General features: G+C 39.0%; 1 protein-coding gene across 4 annotated transcripts in view; it reads left to right on the top strand.

Moving 5' to 3' along the window:
* The window catches only part of MAST4 (microtubule associated serine/threonine kinase family member 4), a 272,663-nt gene that overhangs the window by 179,553 nt on the left and 68,229 nt on the right, over positions 1 to 24,881 (top strand). For all 4 annotated transcript variants that reach the window (XM_040580146.1, XM_040580144.1, XM_040580145.1 and 1 more), the window contains one exon: positions 21,526 to 21,614. In XM_040580146.1, coding sequence (XP_040436080.1) covers positions 21,526 to 21,614 — 89 coding nt within the window. The remainder of the gene's footprint in view (positions 1 to 21,525; positions 21,615 to 24,881) is intronic.

Genomic DNA, 24,881 nt, shown 5'->3' with positions numbered 1-24,881 from the left:
TTAATCATTGACAAATCTGAGAAAATCTGAGAGGTCTGTCACTGCTCTAGCCGGCTTTCTTTAGATTCTTCTTGTTCCTTAAGTGAGCTGTGTTTAACCACTACTAATTTATTGCTGATGCTATTGTCTTTTGCACTAACTTTAGTAATGCCCTCAGAGACATTGGGCCAGTCTTTTTATAAACATAAAAATGTTCTGTATGTTCTTGGGGACTGTGCCTAAATCCAGTCCAAGGGTCAACAGATGGTCATTAGTAGAGGGAAACAGGCTGAAGAGAGGTTCAAAGGACTCTCTGCATTTTCTGCTTCAGTCTGCATGGAGAAAAGAATCTTCCCTTCAGGTCACACAGAGGGAACAGTAAGTTGCTTTCTAAAAGGCACCTGCCCCAGAAAGGTGGCCTATGGGCCAGCAGCACAGTGTGGCTTCTGTCCATGGAAGCAATTGGCTCAGATCCCTATGAGAGTGTTGGGTGGCTCTGTGTGCGTAAGCACATGAATGGGGGAGTTTTGTGCTGCCTTTCTCTCTTGGGTGGGCCAGACTGTCTGAAAAGGTGGAAATATATGGGAATTTTATGAAGGAACACATCCTGCTGTGGTGCTGGTGGAAGACTGTGGTGTGGTGGGAGGCAAAAGTGTCCCATTGTAGACTCTTAAGAAGTGATCCGTAGAGCTGTTCTCAGGCTTCATCCTGTAGGTAAATAGTTGGATCATTCCAAATCGTGGTATAGGAATTTGTCCTGCAGTACAGACAAACGGAACACTCGGGTCCAGGAGCCAGAACATCATATGTGGCAGGATCACCCAGTGCATAGTAGAAATCCAGCACCCTAATGAAATCGGACATTTTCTACATTGTTTTGGAACATAGTTTTAATACGGGGTAGGTATGCGTGTAGAGTATTAGAATAACTGCCAAGATTTAGTTGATTGAAGTTACATTTTAAGCGTTATTCTTTTTTTTTATACAAAGTTGTTGCTATTCTGATAAAAATATGCATATTAATTATGCATGTAAAAAGATACAAAATTATGAAAGTCAGCATAATTACCCTATGTTATGGGAAAAAGCTCATAGGAAAAAAAATAATAATCTGTAGTTATGGATATTGCTAATACCAGAGGAGAGATTTGAGGTTTATAACTGGCTTGGTGTTCTGTGAACACAGTGGCCTCTTTGGAGGCACGGTAGCCCTGCACATAATGCTGCACAACCAAAAGCCAGGGTGGAGACACAGTTTTCATTCTAGCTTTCATATACATTTACAGGTATTTCACCTGAACAGGTTGTACTGTCAAAACCACTTTCTGATAGATACCAAGATCTGTAAACATAAAACTCAAACCATGAGTGGATGACTTCACTTACCACTAGACAATAGCCATCCTGAGGGCAAAGGCAGCAAATATTATCTGCAGAACTGTTCAAGATAAGTGAAGGCAAGTATAGAACTTCCACTTCAAATCCAAGTAGAAGTCTTAAGTAGTTACAATACAGTTCTTTATAATATGATTTGGAAGGAATGTGGTGCTTTATGTTCCTAGAAGTATGCGTGTCAGTTTTTGTGTTTGAGGCGTTTGTTTTTTAATTATCATTATTTTATGAGAACAATTCCCATTAATCTATTGACTTCTGCTTTTATTAGGCAATAGATTCTTATATATCCTGTCAAAAGTCAGGGCTATAGTTCCCTCATAAAAATCTTCCAGAACAAGGGGAACTGCTGTGGAAAGTAAATTTGCTTCTGGCTTTGTGACTTGTCTATGACAGGACTGAAGTGAATTTTGGACCAGTCTCACCTTTTTTTTTTTTTTTCCCCTCTTCTCTCTTAAATCCTTTGATAGTGGTGTTCACAGAGCATAAGACATCTTCCAAACAAAAGTGAAGACTGCAGAAACGGTGATGATTTTATCCTTTCTGCACATCACTTCTTCAGGCATACTTCTGCTGTGATGCAAATAGAAACCTTAAATTAGCTAATGGGCTAATGGGCCGGATGAGTAGTGAGGTGATTACTCTTCCTGATGGCCAAAAATTGTAGCACACCCTTTTCTGTCACATTACTTCATCCACAACCTATTCTAACCTGTTGGAGATGTTTGTCTCATCTGTGTGTTATGCCTGGTTTTTTGGACTGTGTAAGCTCTATCCAACAGAGGTTGTCATTTGGTGTGTTTGTATGATGTCTAGAACAATGGGGACTCATAGCACTGTTGCATATGTGAGGAGTAATGCTTCTCACCACTGAGCTCTTTTGCGTGTTGGACCAAGTCGTTTTGTTCTTGAGAGTAGAAAATACAGTTTTCTCATTTGTGATGGATCTTCCTTCAAAATAGCTTTCCTTTAGAAGTCTTGGAACAAAGCTAACCTACTCCAGTTTTCCAGAATTTCTGCAAATTGACTCCATTGCAGCCTAAAGGAAGAGGGTTACAGTCTGAAATTATTGTACAATTTTGAACAGCAACAAAAAAATCCAGTCATTAGTTAATTTTAAATAAAATGTAGAGTAAGAACATGTAAAATAAATCATCATTTATTCCAAAGACTTTTTCAACTGAAAAGCACCATTATATTTACCTGTGGTGGCATAGTTGTTCTTTTTGGCTGGGAGGAATACCACATGGCTGTAGGGACATACATAGCAGTACCTACAATTTTCTGTTTTCATATGCCCTTCTAGAATAAAAATGATACGTAGAAAACAAAACCTGTGGATTATTTTTTCATACTTGCTGCGTTTTAATATTGGAATAGAAAATACGCAACAGCGTTAATGTGCTTGGTGAATTGGCATTTTCCAAGATTTTCAAGCAAGTGCCTAATGTATAATGTAGGATTTATTTAAATTGATTTTTTATTTTTTTTTAAGTTAGCTGGAAGGCACCTTACTGTAACGCTCTAAGGCAGTAGTTTTGCTTAAGGCTTATTGGATTTTTTTCCTTCCCTTCTCCCAGCATACTGAATTTATAAAATTATAACATTGAACTATACTGGGTACTTCTTCTATTGAAAATATTTGTAAGTATCCTGAGAGTATGATTTAGTTGCTTGAACATGAAAATCTGACTTCTAACTTGTACTGTGGCCACACACTGTCTGTTTGCCTCAACAAAATCAGTGAACTTCCATATTTCTCTGTGTATACTCAGTGGTGATAACCTTCTGAAGGGGTTATCAGTATAATTTACCTACTTTTTATACTTGGCCTGTGACTTGATAAGAATTTGAGTTGTTAAACTGGATATTTGTGTATTGCTAAATTTAATCTCAAAACATCCTCATTGCACTTTATTGTTAGGAATGATAAATTGGCTTGAATGATAGAACTGTGTTTACATAGTCTGTAACAGACCTATTCTTGTTAGTTTGGGTAGTTTTCAGTAGCTTCGTTCTGACAAAAGACATGTTGATTTTAAATTAAGCATAAGGTAACCAGGGGGTTGCTTAACATAAATGTGCTGTCAAAATGAGTAAACTTTTTCTTTATAATTAGCTTGTTGAGATCTTGAAGAGCAACCCAGGACTGTAGAAAACACACTCAGTTGATCTGGGTTTCTGAATGTTCAGTAGTTTTTTTTACAAGTGCGTGCTTGACTTAACCAAAAGCAGTAATCTCGAACGATCTCACGTGGTTGGCAGCCCAGATTCATCTGCAAAACAGCACGGTGCCCTGCAGCACCATACCTGGGGTGTGTGCTTAGCTCTGACTCAGAGATCATCATCATTTCCTGGAGCAGCTAGTTAGCTTAATGCCTGTAGCCTAAGATGTGACAAAATCGCTGCACAAGGTGGGTGATACGGCTACAGGCATTTGGACTATTAAAACTAGACTTGTAAATGATGTGACGTGTAGCTTTGTATCATGTTGCAGCATGATTTCTGTCTCCAACACCAATGAATGACATGTTTCTACTTTTCCACAGTGATAAAGAGATAAAGATAAAAAGTGCTGGGAGACATTAATGAATAGGAAGACCAGAATTTGTCCTTTGGAGAGAGTGACTACATGATCTGCTTTAAAGATATGCTAGTAGAACATACTGAATAGTCAGAATGTAAAAGCAGAATATTAATTTCTGGAATTATTACCGTAACTTGTTGTTAGAGCTCTTAGTAAGTGATCCTTCAGTGGCAATCAGTATCAGTATGTATCAGTAATACAACATCCAGTCTAGCTTGGGAGTTTAGCAGTCTTTTGCAAAATGATACTGTACCTTTCCTATGTTAAATAGATGTGAAGCTGCTATTCTTGCGTTTGAGTTTGTTTACTGGAGGGGAAAAAAACCCAGAGAAATTAAGAGAGCAAGGTATGCTATTTCTCTAAAGGATATGAAGAAATCTGTGTTGATCAGTAAACAGTCTCCACAATCATGAATTCTCATGCAACACTTCGGAAGGAAGAGATGATCAGATTACATTGCTATTTCACAAAGTTGTAGGAGGAAATATGAATTCACCAGTTTACCAGTTAGTCGGGGGGGGGGGGGGTTTATTGGTCACTTTTTAAAATTTCATTGTCGTTACTTTCCTGTATCAGCTAAAGTTATGCTACTCAGAATGAGGCAAGAGGTTATACCTCCCCATAAAAACAAGTCAGAGCTCTGCAATCAATTTAAGCAAGGCTGAGAAAACAATCAGTCACTTTTTAATTGGTCACACACCCATGTGTACATCAAACTACTTGTCCAGCCCTTCTAAATTGAGTGCTACCATTACCTGCATAACTTTCTCAAGGTTTTGAAAATCTGAAAAATCATTTTAATTTAATGTTCAGTTACGTATTTGTAGAAGGAAGATTATTAAAAAGCATGTGAATGTGTGACATTGATTTCTGTGAATGCTTTATCATTTAATTTATGTCTTCAAAGGTAAAATCTGCGTATATGGATAGTGGTAATTTTTGCAGTTATGATTTGGGAAAAGGGTAGTTCCAATGAATGTCCCTATTCTTTTATATTCAGGACATTTGGGGAAGTGGCTTTTGCTGACATTATTTTGTCTTTCAGTTGTGTGTCTACATGTGGCTTTCAAGCTGAACGTAGTGTGAGGTCATTTGTAATGATTATCTGAAAAGCTGTGATGGAACTTATGTTAATACAAAATCTAATGTTTGATTAAACCACTGAACCAAATCAGAGTTTTGAGGCCTCGATTTTGCAGATTCCAGGAAATGAAGGATTAATGGTCAAACTCTTGAACGTGTTCTTGTTCACTACTGAGAAAGTTAGAAGATCGCAGAATGCTACATTGTCATAGTTCCGCTTGAACCTGTCCCCATTACATCAAATGGATGTGCCAAGACAAGTTTTCAGTGGAACAGAGTACTTGTATTAAAACTACTGAATTAATCCTAAACTGTAGATTCAACTTTGTTCTCTTCATCCATGCTGCTTAAAATGACTGGTCATCTTCAAGACCATTTTCTGTGGTGGAATCAATGGTGTGGATCTCAGAATAGTAACGATGGATATGTAACCTCGTGGCAGTACAGCTTACAGAAATGTGTGGACAGTGATGGTTTTAGCTTATCCACATAAGAATTAATTGCTAGTATAGTAGTATGTCTTAGAGAATTTGAGGAACATAATGTGATGTGGTGGTACTTCAAGGCATAGTTGAAGAACGCAGGAAATTTGCTCATTATGGGTTCCATTGTACTGTTCTAATAATGATGTTTTTCTTGGGTCTAAATCCAGTGTAAGTCATAGGCACAATTCCAATTGAAATTGGTTGTCATTCATGGATGCAAAAAACTTGAGATTTTAAATTTTTTTTCTTCTAAGTATATTGCTTATGTCTGAGATGACAGATTTTGTATATTTAGCAGTTTATAAACGGTGAAGGCTTCTCTAAAATAATTTTTCGTAGGAGAGTTCCAGCTCTCATTGACAGCTTTGACACAAATTCCCTTCCAGATTCACCCTTTCTACCATCATATCTCTGCTGTCCCAGACATTGCTACTCCAAGGTGGAATTTTAACTGAAGTTAAAAAGCCAGGCAGATCTGTTCTTGCAGGTTTATGTAGTCTTGAGGGATTTTTTAAGCATGCACTCCTAGAATTCTTCAGGGATTGATGTGTAAAGAAGAAAGACTGTACACTGAATTGCACTATTCAGCTTTGTAATGTGTGTCCGAGCCAGTGTTCCGTTCTATTTGGAATCCATTACTGCTGTAGTGATTTTAGCGCTTTCTATTTTAATGTGAAAATGTTCATGGACAGAAGTTAATTTTCACCTGGTTTTAGATGTTTAAGGGTCATGTTAAATCTCTCCATTGCCAAAATGAACATGAAACATGAACTTCTAAGAAAATTGTCAAACCACAAAGCAAAAAACCAAACCAAACAAACAAGATGCTACCCTTAAACATTAAAAATTTGGAGTTCTTGAGTCATTGTATGAGTCGAGAATCTAGAACTTGAAGAATAACTGCATGTACTACATCATACAGTTGTAATAGTTGACAACACACTCACTTCGGTTTCCTCTCCTTTAGTTTGCCTGCAGTCCTGCTTATATTGGAGCAGATAAAGTTTAAACAGTTAAGTTTAAATACAGATACATGCCATCCTGTGTTGCATTGTTTGACAAGCAGTATTTCCTGTAGCATCTCAGATTGTCGTTACTGTCAGCAGCGCTGCTAGATCTGGCACCTAAAGCTGTTGCTGCTGTTGTGTCGGGTAGGTTGTAGGCTTTCGTAGCTGTGGACAGTAAGTTAACTGATGTGTTCAAAATGAAAATACTAACTATCACTGCATGCTTTTTTTGTATGTACAGTGGATGTTGCTTTACTAGTCATTTCATATGATACTTTTTTCTTGAAGCAGCAGGGTGAATTAAATCTTCCTTGTGAAATTGTTCCTCATCACAATATTAGCTCATAGTTATTTGTACATTATAAATCACATCCTTGCACTGGTTTTATTCCTTCTTTCTTCTACACTGAGTCACTGGCATTTGCTTTCATGAATCCTCTGTGACTGACTTCTATTTGTGAGCAATTAGTACATTACTGTGGTAGTATAATACTCCTTTCCTGGTATGGATATTTCTACAGGGCAAAGCATATGCAAAATTTGTTTTCATAAATTGGTGGTATACTCTGTGCTGTGTTTAGGATGGACTTAGTCTTTTCTTGATATTCTCGTGATATACTGTATCATTGTGTGGATTTAAGTCCTGGAGGTACATTTTAATTCATGGAGGGACATTTCATTTCATTAGAGCTCTACTTGGAGACTTGTAGTCTTGCATGAATACTGGGGGTTTTGCTGCTCATTTTCCAGTTTCACGCAGCAGATTTTCATTGGAAAAAACCACATGGATAAATTTAAGATCAGATTGTGTTACAGTTGTGCTGGGCCACCAGTTGTGGGAAGGAGCTTGAAGTATACCATTGCAGAGAAGAAAAAATCCCCTCTCCCTGGATAATGTGTCGTCTCTTTTCAGACCCTGTATGAGAGGCTGCAACCCAGCACTACTGTGTTTTTTTATCCAGAAAACTTGTCTTAAGTAGGCTTAAGGGATTCTGAAGTTGTACAATATTTCTGATACAGAGATTTGGATACTTGGATCATTAAAGTGACATAGCATGTCGGGGGAAGGGGAATTTGGTGGCATAACATGAATGCTTTATCAGTACTTCCTTGGGACAGCCTAGATAATTTGGTTTTGACCTCACTGTTTGAGTGATCCAGTCACCTGAAACACACGCCACTGAAACGTTTTTATAGTACTGCACCATACTATTTTTAATAGTATAAAAGTGCATGTGTACGTAAATGCCAGGTCTGTGGCAGCAAAGTGAAACATGTAAATCGGCTGATCTTTACTGGCTTGTGTGGTGCTTGATGACTAAGCATTACCCAAAAAAAAAAAAAAAGCCCAAAAACAGAGTGAGTGGATGTCAGAAGCCTCATGTTGTCAATCCCTGCTGATGACTCTGCTTGGCAATGTTTGGATTGCTTCACTGGGGATTATTCAGATGTTTCCAGTTACCTCACTGTGACTTTGCAGCAAAGCAGTGTGATCTGCATGTGTAATAGATTGCCTTCCTCGGTAGGTGTACTGCCACATGGAGCTGAAGTTTTATTCCAGACATAGCCTACACACTAGGTTTTATATAGGAGTAATTATTTGAGCTATAGCTAGTAAAATAATTTTGCTGATGTAGCTTTGTTAGTACACAATTACAGTTGAAAAAGACTGTATTCTCATGTTCATTTTTATTTCTGTCTGGGAATATCTGAACTGGTAAAAATACTTGTGCCCTGTGATGTACCTTTGTCTGTAGAAGGGAGTACATGTCATGTAGCTAAACCCGTACAGATAGGCAGCTAACTCTGAAATGTAGTTACTGTATATCTAATAAAAATATACAGTAACTACATTTCATGTGGTAGTTTCTGTAGTTTTATAAATTGCATCAGCTCTGTGTGCTGGCAGGTACTTGATTTTTTTCTGTTGAATTTATCATGAAGCTTTGTTGAGTAAAAAATAATAATCAACAGTAATGTCAGTTACGTAAGGTCAGTTTTCATCTGGACTTAGTGTTGTGGTTTTTTTTTTATATAATGGTTATTTGCTGTTTTGCTATTAGAGGGATGTAGCTGTGTTTGGGAACTCCAAGGGCAAAAACCCTCTTAATTTGTTATAGCTCCATCTGACTGATGGGGAATGCTACCTTCCTGGCTGCACGTATGTGTCCAGTGATGTCTTAATGTTGTGACCATGGGGTGGTTGGTTGCTTACATTTCAGCATGACTCTGCAGAGAGCCGGTTCCTACTGAACAAACAGCCTGTTCATGAAAGCCACCATAGCTGGCATTAATTGATGCCCTTTTCGGCAGGCTCAACAGACGCTAACAGCTGAATGGGCACAATGAAAGGATTGGCCCTCCTCCCTTGGAAAATAACACTTCTAGATGCTTAATTATGATTTAATTAGAAAACTTCTGGTCAGCTGGCAATGGGAGGAAAGGAGCCTGTGGGTCTCAGTAAAGAGAGGGGGTCTTTTGTTTGCAAACTAAATTTCTGAACTGCAGTGTGTGCATGCTCAAATGTGGGACACTGATGGTACTGCTGGAGGTCTTATGAGACCAGATGTAGTTTTCAGGTTGAATGCTTCCTGCTTAATTGTTTGTATTCAGGCTCCTAATCAGTAAAGGGCATAATTTTCAAACACATTTTTGTCCTAAATAGTGATTTTTTTTGTTTTGTTTTCTTTAAACTGTTTTCTTTGTTTCTTTAATTCCAATGTATTAACTGCTTAAGCATTAGTGACTACTTATGTCCAAGCAAAAGACAGTACAGAACATGAATTGCAGAATGGAAGGTGTGATACTTTTGCCTCTTGCCTTTTTTGGAAGTTCAGAAATAAAAAGGAACAGGATAATTTTCCTGTTATTTGCATTAATTCCTTTAAAGAAAGAGTGCAAACTTATCTAGTATTGCTTAGTTTAAAATCGGGCATTCTTTGCAAATTTTTGGCAACTCTCATATATGTAAGAGGAAAGGAACAAGAGACAGGTAAACCACTAGGGTTAATGCCAAAGTGCCATAGAAGGGATAAAGCCCATTTCCCTCACATGTCAAATGCCCAGTAGGCAGCTGTGCTTCTCGTTGCAGTACTTTCCAATCTGTGGATATGTATCCTCGCTTCTGGTTCTCAGGAGGTTAACTAACGGCAGGGTTCAGGACTTTCTGCTCTTACTGGGAGAGTGTGTCTGCTGGAGATTTAACATCCTTGAATGCTCACCCCCCCTCCCCAGCTTCCTTCTGGGCTGCAGCTAAAGGAAGTCTGGTTTTGTTGTTGTTTTGGAAACTACTTTCAGAAACTTTCTGCTGAATTAAGTTGCAGAAGGAGGTAGCTCACGCAACTGTACTATTTCACCATCTCATTACAGCTGTTTTTAAAGATTGTGTGGTCATCGCCGTTGGGCAGGAGTACATGAGAGGGGGAGGCTTGAAGATGCCCCTTCCCTAGGCAGCACTTTCCCTGCTTCTATTTCAGAACTGTGTGAAGCATTTGCTTCTTGAGTGGTGGTAAGCCTTATGTATTTAGGTGTGATTAACAGTGATTTTGGGAAATAAAGGTAAATCCTGCTTACGATTCTATGTGTGTAGGCTGTTACCCCGTTGATAACTATGCGTTTCTCTTCAAGATGTGAAGTTTATAGAAAAGAGACTTCTGGTGCAAGAGGCATCAATGTTTGCTGGTCAGGTATTTGTGGACCTTCTTATTCCACAAGAGATTTTTTCAGGTGATGGAGGCCGAGTCCTTCCAGCTCAGGGGCACCTCAGGCCCAGCTGTGACATGGAGCCGAGCAGTTCCCCCACGCTGTAGAGCAGCAGTGGCAGTTCCCTGGCAGACAGCTTTCCTGCCACTCCATAAGGGTGGTGAGGTCCCGGGCAACTTGGCTGGAACTGTGGATGAATGTGTCTGCTTCCTCCAAGACACTGGAAATAACGGTGTACCCAGTACGCTTATGGCAACTTTTGCAGGAGAAGTAGAGGGCTTTTCTAATATATTGGCTGCCATGTCTGCCAGTTGGGGTGGAGATGTCACCAAGTATCTCCAAACAGAAAAGTGGCATTTGAGAGCAGGACTAGTGTCAAACTAGTGCAAATGGCATGCACATCTTTCAGGTCTGAGTCAAAGATCCTTCTCTGGGTAACACAATTTGAAGCAAACCGTTGTTGAATCAATTGCTTAAGCTCGTTCGTAAGATGAAAAGATTAGGTCAGGTTATTTATGACAAAGACAAGTTTAGGATATGATGATGCAGAAGCTGCATTTTGTGTTGTGTTTTTTTTTTTCTTTTTTTTTTCTCTGAGTGAGTTTACAGGCTTTTATTTTAATACCATGTCACTTCTTCTGGGTTTTTTGTCCTATTAAACTCTTACTTTGCTTTTTTTTTTGTTTACTTCTCGTTGTGTAGTGCTGTAAAAAGTTGCATTGAATTACTAAATAATTAAATGAGGGTCATACAACATTTTTCAAGGATTTAGTTCAGTGTTCTTTTAAGTCTTTTGGCATTATTTTGTTGTAAACCACCTTCTGCCAGGAGGTTAAAGTCATATATGTACAGGCACACACACACACCACACATGCAGCTTGCTTTTTGGATGTGATTACTAACACAGAAGCGATAGTCTTTTTAGTTACCTCACACCAAATAAAAGATAAAAAGTTACATCTGCCAGTTTCAGAAGGCTTACAACTCTAGAAAAGGCAGAAGTCTCCCAGGAATATGCATCAACAATGAGCTAGGAGGAATCAAAATATTTGAAGATGGAATACAAGCTATAATTTGTACAATTGCATTTTTAAAATCGCATGAAGACACAGGAGGCTTGTAGAAGTTTTTTGCAACTTTCTTAGTGTCTTAAACACTTCCTAGCAATAACTAACTGTTATTTAACAGTTAGTCTGTAAGTATTACACTTCTAAGTCAGAAAATAAAACACTGATGTGAAAAAGTATCTTCTAGCTTTAGGATCCTGTCCAATTAGGAACAAAAAAATTCAGGCACTTTGGCTCCTATAGGTTTGTTATGGGAATGTAGTTTTTCTTCAGTCAAGTGCATTGCTCTGGTATTGTCTTACCTGTTCATCCCTTGAATCTTTGGTAGTATTTGCTAAAGGTTGAAAGACAACACACCCTCATCATTTGAAGAGGTTGAGAGCTACCAGTTTTAGCAAGGAAGGAAAAAAGCAGTCCTGTTTGGGCTCACTACTCCTTTGAGTAAAAATGAATTGTTAATATTTAATTATAGGAGATAGGAGTTGGGTATAAATATAAATTATTTTAGGGGTTAAATCAGTAGAGAACTACTGGATTTGAAAGTGAAGCCATATAAAATCTCTCTGCTTCTGGCGGCTCCTGATTTCCTACCCTTGGATTTTAGGATATGATAAATTTATTTGTACTTTTTCGTGATTATTAGGAAAAAGGCAAGGGGGTAAAATAATAAAGCTCAAAATTGTCCTAAAAATAATGAAATAATGTAGGGAAAAATATTTCTAGGAGCTTGTCTTCTAGTGACTTTTCTCATGGGGAGAGTCTGTGGAGTGCAGTGCAAAGCAGACAGTTTTTCATGTGATAAAGGCTTTTGTTTTAATAAGCCTCTGAATCTTTTTATGTGGAAATAGCCTTGGCAACATGAATTATTTTGATGGGTACAGTACAAACAAATTGAGGAGGTTGAAAGGAAGATGAAGTACAACTCTAGGGAGAATCAGAGCAGACTAAATAATTTCATCTTTCCTTTCCCCAACAAAAAATGGGTATGTCGTTTCTGTGGTGTCTCCTAGACATCTGCTGGAGCACATGTATAACCACTTGATAATTTGAGACCATGGCAGACTTTAACCCTTTGAGACTTTATTGAGTATTGTCACCATGCACACTCTTTTGGCCAAGAGAAGCACTCCTAAAGCTACTCTCTGTGCTGTTTGGGGAATGCTTTCAACGCTGTGGGGAGGTCTGCCTGGCTTACCATCCTGGCCCACTAATTCCGTGATATATGGTGAGTTTTGAACAATGGTGCTCAGAGCTGTGGTGGTTGTGAAGAACCACCAGCAAGGAAGAAGACAAGGAAAAAGCAAAGAAAGCCATGACCTGGTAGGTTTAAGTGGAAAACAGAATGAGAAGGCTGGGGAGAAGGTGGGACAGGGTTTCACTGTGGTAGGTATCTGGGTAAACAGGTCTTCTGCCTGTAGTTTGGAGCCACTCCCATGTTTTATCTTAATTCTGAACTATGCTGGCCTCAGTTTCAACCAGAGTTACAGAAAATTCAGGGTATGTGCTTGGCTCCCTTGCAGTACTGAAATGGCCTGGGGAATTGGCTGTGGTTAGTCCTCAAGTCTGGATGGATGTTATTCAAAGGAAATGTGGCTGGAACAGGACCCACTTGTTTATGGGTTTTTTTTGAAGGACCAGACTGGGTAAAAATTGCCGGTAGGCTGTGGGCTGTGCTGTTCAGTGGCAGTGTGGAAAAGGCTCTGCTTTAAACCTCAACTTCAGCTGTGGGTGGAAGGGTGAGGAGGAGATCCCCCAACTACCTCCTTGCCTCAGTCTCACTTCGAAAGCAGCCATGGGGCGCCAGCCCAGCTCCCAAGTAGGGACAGAGCCAGTGGCAAGCACCACCTGTGACACTGTCTGTGCTACAGTCTAGCAGGCAGCACTCCAGCCTGAGGTGGAGTAGTGGAGGCTCTGGAGGGAGCAGCAGCAGTGGATAGCATCCCACAGCCCTGACTCACCTCCCTCTGCTCCCCTCGCTCCCAGTTTCTTCCAAGCTGTTAACAGTGAGCAAGGAGGCAGTGAGAAACATCCTGCCCCCAGCCTGGCCACCACGACATGAAATGTCTGATTGCATCCTCTTATCCCAAGAGATGCACTGGAGCTTGCAGTCGAGAGTCAAAGTCTGGATTGATCTGGGTTAATGTGAAACTGGTGGGCATTGCCAAGAGCACAGAGGGACCTGTGTTTTAAACCTCCTGTCTGTGCTGCAGCCTTGATAGGCGTTCACTCTGTGAACAGGGAATTTCCTGCCTAATGCAAATCATTTCTGCAGTGTTATCTACTGTGCAAGTCAAGGCACTGCATGTGGTTACCTCCAAACTATTGAAGCTTTGATCTTCACAGTTCTGATGTATGACACTTCTATTTTTAAGATAGCACTTGTTAAATATTATAAACTCATCAGTGTGGCTCCTGATTATTATTTATTTCCAGTGAGGTGTTTCTGTGGGTTTTTTGCATCTCTTGGATTGTGCAGAATAAAGATAATCGTATGTAGCGATGATTTAGGCCAGCCTTTTGTATTTTTCCTCTTTCTGGTACTAGTTTCCTATTTACCTTTCTATTTTGAAAGTAACATTTTTGTGTCGAGTATAGTTAAATACGTCAGTATGATGGTAGATGTGCTGTTCCACCTAACAACTGGGTTTATGTTCCTTCCCAGGACACAAATAAAAAATACAATAAATTCAAGAACCAGTGGGATTTAAATTCTCATCCACGTGTTCTCAGTAGGTTGCATGATATGAGGATGCAGAGGCTGCATTTTGTGGATAATGAAGCAGAACTGTGCAGTGGGCAGGTTTACGATCCTGAGCATTCTTTTTGTCTGCTCTCCACTGCCTGCCCAGTTTGTGTGTATTACACTGTTATCTTTTATGCAGCTATTTTATGAACATTGTAGAACTATGGAGTTAATAGTTGGCTAAATAATCTTCTCCTTAATGTTACATAATTAAATATTTATACGAAGTTAAAACTGAATCAGTTGTTTTAGGAAGGAACAGAACAGGTAGAAATACACCATTTTAGTTCTGAAGAAGGAATTCAGATTTCTTGAGGCTACTGATTTTCCTCTGTAAGAAGAAGACAAATTACGGATCAGAATTGCTTAGAGTAAAAGTGAGAGCAGTCACTGGAGTTAATACACAGAACACTTAACTAGCAAGTAAAGTTGAGAAAGCTTAACGAAGAATCTATTTATTTGTTTTGTAAGACACTGGAGGGATGGAGATCAAGGTGTTAAGAAGTCTGTCTTTGTGACAGTCTTCCTCAAGTCTGAACAGCAGAGATTTGACAAATATTTGCAATTCTGTGATTTTTCTTGGCAGCTGTTCTTGCAATGATACTGTTTTGCATGCAGTTGAAGCCTTCATATAGTCCATACAGAGGGTGATAATGTGTCTGGAGGATTGCATTTTAAGTTTTATTTAACCAGTAGATTTTTTTTAAGAAAGGTAAAGAAAAAGACTTGAGGTCTCCTTTTTTGTGTGGTTGAAGAAAGGTGACCTTCTGGTGGCATGTTGGTAAAGTGGTAGTAATGGCAGGGAAAAAAGCATTGCACACAAATGTGTGGGTACCTAGAGAGGACCCTTTACTGGCCATGCACTCCTGGCCAGTAGCCAAAGCTGAAACACTAGCCTTGCAAAGGATACTTTGCCAAAGTAGGGCTGCTTGTAGAAGAATGAAGCTGGGTTAATTAGCATTGATAACATACAGCTGTGGTTGGCTTCAGGGGCGGTGGGTTGGCCGATGTAGGTAAGGTGCAGCTGTGGCTGGTTCTGTTAAGGGGTTGAAAGCCAGTGAAGGGAGAGCCGCTGAGGAAGGAGTGGAGGGAGGAAGAAGCAAGAGGAGAGAGAACACATGCCCTGGATGTGGTGAGGTGAGAAGGCAGCAGAGGAACTGTATGAAGAGTATGCTGGTATGAGATGGTAAAAGACCTTGTTGCAGCTTGATAGTTTGGAGAGTGCTGGGACAGGCTGCCAGCAGCTGCATGTTTCATCTTGTTGTGTTATGTTAATTATGTTTTGACACTACCCTCATTTCTTCAGACTAAAACTGGCCTCATTTAAGTTGACTAAAGCTTAAATACAAAAGAGTAAAACCTAAATGCTTACAAGAGTTAAAATCCCAAAGCCCTTTTTTTTTCCAGTTCATTAAAGACCAGTATGGATTTATTACTTGCAGTGAGTGGGATATATAATAAATGGAATGTTTGGCTGTATGCTTGATGTTTTAAATACAGTATTTTATATGGATGTATTTATGGAAATATATTTATATATTTTACACGTGTACATATGAATGTATATGCATGCACCAAATTTGGAAAGTGTATATGCAGACATAGAGGTAAAAATATACCAGAAAATAATGCTAGGTGATAATAAATGGGTATGTGTGGAATGTGGAAAACCATGAAAAGAATGAAAAGAAAATTCTGGGTATTACTGGTGGTCTATTTTACTTGCATTTGGCTAGTTCGTGCATTTCTGTCAGGGATTGCAGCACCTTGAGAATCTACCTACTTCAGTCTGGAAAATCTCTTTCAGAATTGTAAAACCTTGCTTCCTTACTTTTCAGTCTCTTATCGATAGGATAGAACAAGGCAGCAACAAGTAGCACTAGATGGAGCCTGTGGATTTTGTCATGTAACTGTAATTCCATAGTATTCAGAGAGGAACATTCTTGGTTGACTAATTTTCTTTCATAAAGCGATCTAGGTGTGAAACTACCATTAGCTGCAGGCCATGTGTTACTTGGACTTTCTGCATCAGGAGATGCTTCATCGAATACAAGCTTAACGGCTCCTTTTGACAAGGAAGCTGCTGCAGTATCAGTGTGTGTCATCTCTTCATGGCAGCTGTTTTTTGCATTGGTTGGAGTTAATGTCCCACAGAACTCGCCTGGATTCTGGAGAGCTTGGAAATACCAAACAGCTTTTTAATGCAAAAGGCGGCTTTTTCTTTAAAAACAAACATCAAACCCAAACAAGCTAAATTCCTGACTAAATGTTCTAATTTTTAAGGCAGTGCTGTGTGCACTCTTGACTCCAAAGTGTTACAGCTTATAAAGATAATAAAAAACTATGAAGTCGTAGGTTAGCTGGCTTTGGAGCATGTTAAATATAACTGAAATATAACTTAAATTCAACTTCCCTGTATAAACAAAGTGGCCACATTGCACATCTTGCTAGGGACAGCGTGTTCCTCCTGAGGCAGTTTTCAGCTATGCAGTTTTAACACCCTAGAAATTGTAAATACCTTTTCTGTCTGCAGAGCTTTTATGGGATTGCTGGTCTTACATTATTAGTCTCTTTTATGCATGGTCAGCCTTTGCATTCTGCATATGGCAACAGGTTAATTTCTCTCCACTTGTATTGGTAAGTAAAACATTTTGTTTGCAGACCCTCTTAAAATGGGAGTCCCCTTTAAATCTTTACCTTCAGCTAAACCACTGTATTACACTGATAATAAAATTAAGAAGCTGTTGTAGAGTAGTACTGTGCTCAGCATAGGCTGTGAAAGGTGGTGAACTGTCATAATAGCTTACAGTCCAAAGCCATCTTTATTATGAATGTAAATACTAATAGTTGGGGATGTTGAAGTGAATTAATTATAAATTATTAAAGCAGGTGCCAATTTTGCCGTGAAAAGCATGGCAAGTGGTAATCCTGTCAACATAGCCTTCTTTCCCTGCAGGGGTGGGGGATATAAAAACAACCTTTACTGCCATTAATTTGCTCACATATTAGCCCTTGTTCTGAGGAAGAAAATTCCATTTCAGTGCATACCTCTCACAATTTTTGCCGTTTCTTGAGTACTGTATCAGGAAATCTGCATTTACTGTTTCTGCTCTGGATAAAGAACTGCCTGTCCTAGATGAATCATAGAATGGTTTGGGTTGGAAAGGACCTTAAAGCTAATCTAGTTCCAGCTCCCTCCCACGGGCAGGGACACCTTTCACTCGACCAGGTTGCTCAAAGCCACATCCAGCCTGGCCTTGAACACAGCCAGAGAGGGAGTGTTACAACTTCCCTGGGAAACCTGTTCTCGTGTCTCAACACTGTCAGAGTCAGTAAAGAATTTCATCCTAATATCTAATCTAAATCTACCTCTGGATTTCTGCTTCAAGTTTTTATTCTGTTAGTGTTTCCAACAGCTTGTGGAGTGTAGCTCTATTTTAATGGCTGTACTAGTACTTGGGCCTTGTGCTTTGCCAGTTTCAATCTAGCGGTTCCCATCATCTCTGCCCAAACAGTTTCTGCCTGATACGGGAGGAATTATGGCTATTTAAGGAACAAAGTAGTCAAGCTTTTGGATTGCATCTTTCAGCAGCTGTAGTTCACCCTTGCTTTGTGATTAAAAATGTTGAGCACAAAGCATTTTTTTTGTAGTCCTCTCTCTATTTATCATGAGTACTTCTCATGGAAGCATTGATCATCTGTAGCAGCTGGAAGACAAGTGACTTGGAGGTTGGTGCATTGGGGCTTAGACTGGAGCTGGTGTGAAGGAGGAATTCCTCAGCAGTGAGACGTGCTGAGAAGTCAGACACAGATGAGAGGTGTGAGTGGGAAGGAGCGTCAGTGGTGGGGAGCAGGAGGTAAGGCAGAACCTGTCTGTGGGCGATTTGGAAACCAAATAGGAAATTATGAATTGGATTCCAAGATAAGCAACAGTGTCAGTAATCCAGGTCACTGCTAATATGGTGTAATGACAACTACTTCCAAATACATCCTCCTCCTTTAAGTTGTGGGCAGCAGACTATAGAGTCCAGGAAGGATCTTCCTGGGGCAGAGAAGAACAGATCAAAAATTGTAGATTTCCTATTTCCTTCAGGTTTTGTGTGCACCCCAAAGTTTAGTTATGGTGGAACATGACTGATTGCCCCCACCCACCAACCCCCAGTCTCTTGTTCTCCTTGGAAAAAGATGCAGTTTCTTGCTCTGTTTATTTCATGGCTCTAAACCCTATGTCATACATGCTGCCTGGCTTGCTGGTCTCTTTCTCTGTGCTGTGCAGCCTGATCAAAACATGAGATCCAAGGCTTGGAGAATTGCATTTTGAGGGTGCGGCACTCTGGTTTACCCCAAGGTTTGTTTCCCTAGGTTACAGTCCCTGTAGACTGTTCCTTCTGTACTGCTGTAACTTTGCTGCAGACAAAGAGGCCTTCTTTCAGGGCTACCTCTTATCAGTTGGTTTATATTGTCCCATTTGAATGGGAGAATAGTTTTATAAAGACAATAGAAGGGGAAAGTTACTTGATGTATTCAGAGATCTAGGAAAAAGGATTTTGTCTGCAGAACGGCTTTAACTTCTGAGATTCTTTTGTATGTGGGAAATGGCTGTTTCAAGGCTAAAGCAATGCTTTGGTATTTCCTTAGTGCAACCCTGCTTCCCATTTGTGGTGGTCTAGCAGCTTAGATCATCTGTCAGGGTTCCCTGAAGATAATTCTTTATTTACCCACAAAGAGCTTCCTTCATAATACCATTATTCTGGGGAAGGAGTCCATATATTATACAGGATGGATAACATAGTTTCAAAATCTTTGTGAAACAGAACTGTTTAAAAAAAAAAAAAGCTTACAGAGAGCGCTGTGGGAGAGACTTGTCCTTTCATGCGTTAAGACGAATAGAGGAGACTTCATATGTTTTCATTTTCTGTTTCTCAATAGAACATTTTGTTTGAGTGTGATAAAAGATACGTTCTTCATACAGCTGCAGCCACATCTGAACAAACAGCAAAAAATTTTTTGAAATGGCAGTTGGGGGAAAGTTTTCTCATTACATAAGATCTTGATACTGAAGGTAATGCCATCATGCTCCCCAGTAATAATTCTGAAAAATACCCCCACCCACCCCCAAAAAACAAGATAACATAGGAAATTATGGCAAAAGTGATAAAACTCTGAATTTTTACAGACAAGGGCAAATTGTAGCAAAATCAGTGAAGGATGTCTAGAATTCGTTGAAATGTTTTGCTGAGAACACACCCATGGATTAGATGCTTAAAATGTGTTCCCTTCTTGTGACAGGTCATGTGGTGATCCTGTAGATGCTAAACTAAGCCACACAAAGCTCCTTTAAAGTCATGTAATGGTGTCTCTTAACCCCAGCCTGTACCACAGGCACTGTAGTGATGCCATCGTGGATAGATGTAATCTGTATGTCCTTTAATGAATGCCTAACGAATACCAAAAGTTTCCACCAGATTCAGTTTTAGATTGGAAAATTGCAAAGGAAGTTATTCAAGCTTTTTAAAACAAGTATAACGGATGAAAAAATGATGTTTGTCATAGTATGATACAAGAAGTTACCAACAATACAGTGATATTGCATGAAGCTGGGAGAAAAAAAATTGGACCATTCTTATCACGGAAGAGTTGACTATGACTCTTCAGCTAGGCAAATTTAGAGATGGGGAGTATGGGGGGCGGGGAACAGTATGACTTTGAAATTGTTGTCTAATGAGACATGGAATATTTGCTCAAGGTCTATTACTTAAGAAGTAGATTGTGCTGAATATGTCAAAAATGCTTGTAGAAAGCTGTGCTTAATCTAGCCAGGTTCCTGAAAACATAAAGCTGTGCTTAATCTAGCCAGGTTCCTGAAAACATGTGTGTATAATTTCACGTTTTAAAAGTTCTCCCTCATTTTTCAGCTTAGAAATTACAATGTATGTCTTAAATAGTTTGACTTTTCCAGTGCTCTGAATGTGAATCTTGCAGTCATTTTGTGCTTTCTTTTCTTACATAGGTCTGCAGTAATGATAAGTATACACTCAAAAGTGAATGCATTGTTTAATTGATTGTAATATTTAAGTGATACAGCAATTCAGTGTGCAATTCATGCAAAAGAACTTTTCATTAACCCATTAAACAGAATGGCAGTCTTGCTACTTCATAAAACATCTTTCGAGGGGAGACTGGTTTTAGTGTGTGACACTTTGTTTTGTTGGGTTTTTTTCCCCCTCCATATTCCAGGCATCTTCTGTACTGCTTTCATACTCAAAATTTCTTCTTTGTTTTTCTATTTTACTTGTTTCCAGTATTACTTTGGAATACTTTTAAATTCATTTTACTTGGCTTTCATGCTATTCAACTCCATCCTTTATTTTGTGTTTTATTCATGTCACACCATATCAAGACTAATCAGTCTTGCTTTCTGGCTGTTACATAGAGATCATAATGTTACAGAACTCATCTTTGGAGAAATGTAAAACTATGATCTGAATCTGCTACTGTTGGAACCTACTGTGTTAATGAAATGGTTTTATGTGTGAGTTTTTCCCGTTTTAGTGGTTTTGAGTTTTTCCTAAACCTTTACAGAAAAAAAATCGGATTGCAGTGCCATAAATGTTAGCATATGCACTTAAGTTTATACACAGTTGCAGTCTCTTTGACTTCAAGATACTATTTTTCTTGTGCATGAATGTTTGCAGTGTTGGGGATTTGTGTTTGTGAGAATATTCATTATGGTAGAAAGAGGAAAAAAGAAAAACACTTCTGCCAATAAATATTTTAAAACTATGATATGTATTTCAGAAAAATATCTCCTTTCCCAAGTTTAATAGATGTGTTAATTTACTATTTATCTCGCCTAATGATCTTGTAATTTGGGAAATTAGTGGCTTTGTAGATGAAAAATGTATGAGTAAGAAAAAATGCATTCATCTTCTTAGGCATCATCTGTTCCATTGACAAAAGGCACAGATGTGAAATTTATCTCAGTAATTAGATTTATAATTATTGTATCATTCTTAGATTGATAAATTATTGCTGTTTGTGGCATGTGATTTGGAACTACAGTTCATGCAGCAGAGACAGGTTTAATCATTGAATGGTGATTCTAAGCTTGAAACTGTTTTTCACATTGTACTTTTGTATTTTTTTATATCATAAAAAGTGTATGGCAGAGCAACAAGTTGTAGTCAGGGAAGAACGTTTAATGAATTACTCTACAGGGGAATCCTGGTCTTTGCACAGAACAGCAAATGTGCAAGCCTGAAAAGTATCCATGGTGCATTTTCTTTGGAGGCTGCTGTCTTTGCCATTATCCAGCATGATTGTAGACTTCCTGGACATGCCTACAAACCCAACAATAGCTCTGATTTTTAATAGGAGACAGGGAAGTAAAGGAGCTAAGCAGCAGAATATCAAATGTTCATATACGGTATATGCTGTATTTCTAAGGCTAATGTATTTTTTCCTCTCTTCTTGCCCACAGCTGTAGAACAAGCAACAGGAAGAGTCTGATGGGCAATGGCCAGTCTTCAGCTCTGCCTCGGCCCCATTCACCACTTTCAGCTCATGCAGGTGATTTTACACCTATGCTACTATTGCTGTTATTAAATACGCAAAACAGACAAATTCCCTGTTCCACTACTTTTCTTTCCACTATTTTCAATAGCAAAAACTTCTGTACCTTTCCATCCAAATTTCTATTATGTTGAGTTCCATAAATTCTATCGTATGGTGAGAAGCAATCCACAAGTACAAAAAATGGACTATGTAGCTATTTTTATTTCTCTATCTTGTGTTCTGACATTCTGATGCAATTTCTTCCCCCGACCGCCACCCCACCACCCTTTCTGGGCCTAGTTGTGTAAAAAAGGTATAAAATAGCTTGCACGCATGGTGAAGGTAATGGAATTGGTAAGTAGGGTATTACACGTGATTCCTAGTGCTTTTCCTCCCTAGGATTTATGGTGTTAGGCATGTTGCTGGAAATTTCTGTGCTTCACTTTATGTGGCAATAAATTGATGATCATTTTGAGTTGCTTATGAAGCACTTAAAGATTGAATGAAAGTCCATAAATAAATCTTCTATTGATAATGATTGTCTTCATTTTAAAAAGGAACATTTTTAACATATCATAACATATTTCCTCAAAATTTTATTGTCTCTTTATATTTTTGGGGCATTGACTGTAACTACACAGCAAATTGAAAGCCCCACACCAGTCATTGTGTAGGAAATGACACTGAATGCTTTGAAGAACTGCTCTCAGATGGGTTCTAAAAGAGACAATGCAGTGTTTCAGTTGAATTTTGGAAGAGGATGATGAGTTTAGTAGGGCATCTCCAGTTTTGTTGTGGAAGGAACATTATTAGAAAAAATATGAAGGTGTTTTTTCCTCTCTGAGCAGCAGGCTATTGTAACCAGGAATTGAGACATGAGGATTTGTGAGTAGTTCAAGGCAGCAGAGTGTTTAAAACATACAAACAAAGGACAACATGGTGCAGACTATTTTAAAACTGAAAAATGAAATGTTGGAATGTTTGGGATTCCTCTCTGTGTCCCCCAAATGCAGAAATTGCCATTTGGAACAGAGGATCTTCAGTCACCATAGAAAGAGGCTTTTAGACAAAATAATTCAGTAAATGCTACAGAGTTTCTGCCTGGCAGTGGACTCATGCTTTTGGCAAATTGCTTCTTTTTGAATTGATTTCTCAAACCGTGGAAGGGGAATAAAATTGCTGATGTCACAGCTGTTGACAAGTTGCTCTGAAGGTAGAAAACTGATTCTGCCAGAATTAAGACAGGTTGAGTGTAAGCTGTTATTTTCCTTAAACTCAGCAGAATGTATTGTGTATTCAAAAACCTATTGTGGAAATTTGGCAACTTCTCCAGTTACCCAGGATGCAGTTGAGTCTCATAATGCTGGTATGTTCTCCCAAGGTATGTGCACTGAGCTCTTCAGCAAAAATCTCATATATGTGACAAAAATTTGCATGTGTATGGTTGGTTCTGTTATTACCTTGCCTCTATGTATAGTTAATTATAGTAATATTTGAACAACTATTGGCTCCTAGTGCAGCTGGCTAGTATGCCTAGATTAGTCCCCTGAAGGGGCAATTTGAAGTTAAAGTGTGCTCAGTCACTCTTGACAGGTTTTCTGCTTTGTCTAGTGATCAATTAGATACTACGTGGAATTGACTTTGTAGGCAGATTTTTAATTATTTTTTTAAATTTGTACTTTGAATCACTGTGAATGTCATCCTAATTAACACAAATAAAAAAAGATGCAAATTATATGGGTAAAAGCACAACAAAGACACATTTTGAGAAGTTTAGAATTTTCATCTACATATACAGTAGGATTTCAGCACATCACATGTTTAATGTACGTAAGTCCTTGGTAACTTTGGCCTTAAGAGACATTGTGGATTTTTAATGAAGCTGCATTCTTGCGTTGTCAGACCCACCAGGTCTTACCTGCACTGTCATCTGCACAATCAACTCACCTCCCAGCTCTCTGTGGCAGCCTGTACTGGAGGCCTGGTTTGTTGTGAAGTGCAGTAGAGAGCTGTGACTAGAGAACAGCATCTGTTCTACAGTAGTGCTGCATTTATTCCTCTTTATTCCAAGTCAGAGGGCTGCTTGACTCCGCTGAGAAAACCTGGTATATCTCCTGTCCAACTAGATGATTTTAGGGTCTTTTTTGACAGTGCCTGGAAAGTAGCTGTGAATGGTGAGATTCTACTAGAAAAATTATCAAAATTACAACTGTTTATGTTGCAGCCCAGAACTTCTGCCAGGAGCATGCACTAAAAGCTTTAAGTCTCTGAGGGACTGGAGATGACCCTCTTTAACACCTTTGCATCTTTCTTACTAGTATTTGCTCTTGGAGGAGGAAACAATAAAAGTAGAAGAGGGAGAGGGAAGCAAAATAGTTTCCAGCCCTAGAGGAGGGATGGAGCAAGCTAAATATGTAGCAAAGTATCAGTTCTTGCATTCATTGAAATTTGTTATTCATTAGGCTATCCTTGGCTGAGGCGTGATAGTAACATGCATTTTTGGCAAATATGGCCTAGTAAGATTGTGCAGAATGTGAAGGACATTGGAGAGATCCTGAAAACCTTTTGATGGGTAATTCTTCTCTCAGTCAGTTCTGTGTAGCAGTTCTTCCGACTGTAGGAGAAAGTGGTTGCAGCAAACACAGGCTGTCAGCTTTCCTAGCTTCTTCAGTCCTGTTTCATCTTCTCAGCATCTGTATACGTGATTGAGAACTGTTCTCTTTACACCTTTCTTTGTTTCTGTGGTGTCTGCCTTCATTACCTTGCTTTCCCTTTTAGAAAAAGCTAAGATACTTTTAAACATAAGCCTTCAAAAAAAATTGAAGTCACTAGTGAAGATACAGCTTCCGAGAGTTCCACCTCACTGTGCTCTAGTCCCTTCTTTTACCTTCCCTGTTCCTTGAGAACCTGTTGAAAACACAGAATTTGCTTCTGGTTCTAGTGTGAGGAGTAGCAGTGTTTTACAGGTCCTTTGCAGTACTGCAGTAGGAAGATATGCTTTTTGAAGTGTGACATGTTCATCTGTCAGCCAGCTGCATCATGGCTCAAGTAGAAGTCTTGTCTTGTGGTTCCTTTTGGAATATGATTGGAAACACAGGTTTGGGACTTAATTAATATGCTTGGACATAGTGATGTATACTTAACAGCATTTTAGGCCAGAAATTATGAACTTCAATTGTTTCTGTCTGTATGCTGCAAGATTACATTTTGCTGTTTTTTATGTGTTGGAAAGTTACCTGTACTTGGGCTTGATGTGTCAAGCTGGCATCAGATTACCCTGCC

This window comes from Falco naumanni, chromosome Z (genome assembly GCF_017639655.2).
Source record: "Falco naumanni isolate bFalNau1 chromosome Z, bFalNau1.pat, whole genome shotgun sequence".
NCBI lineage: Eukaryota > Metazoa > Chordata > Aves > Falconiformes > Falconidae > Falco > Falco naumanni.
This window is presented reverse-complemented; position numbering and strand designations above follow the sequence as displayed.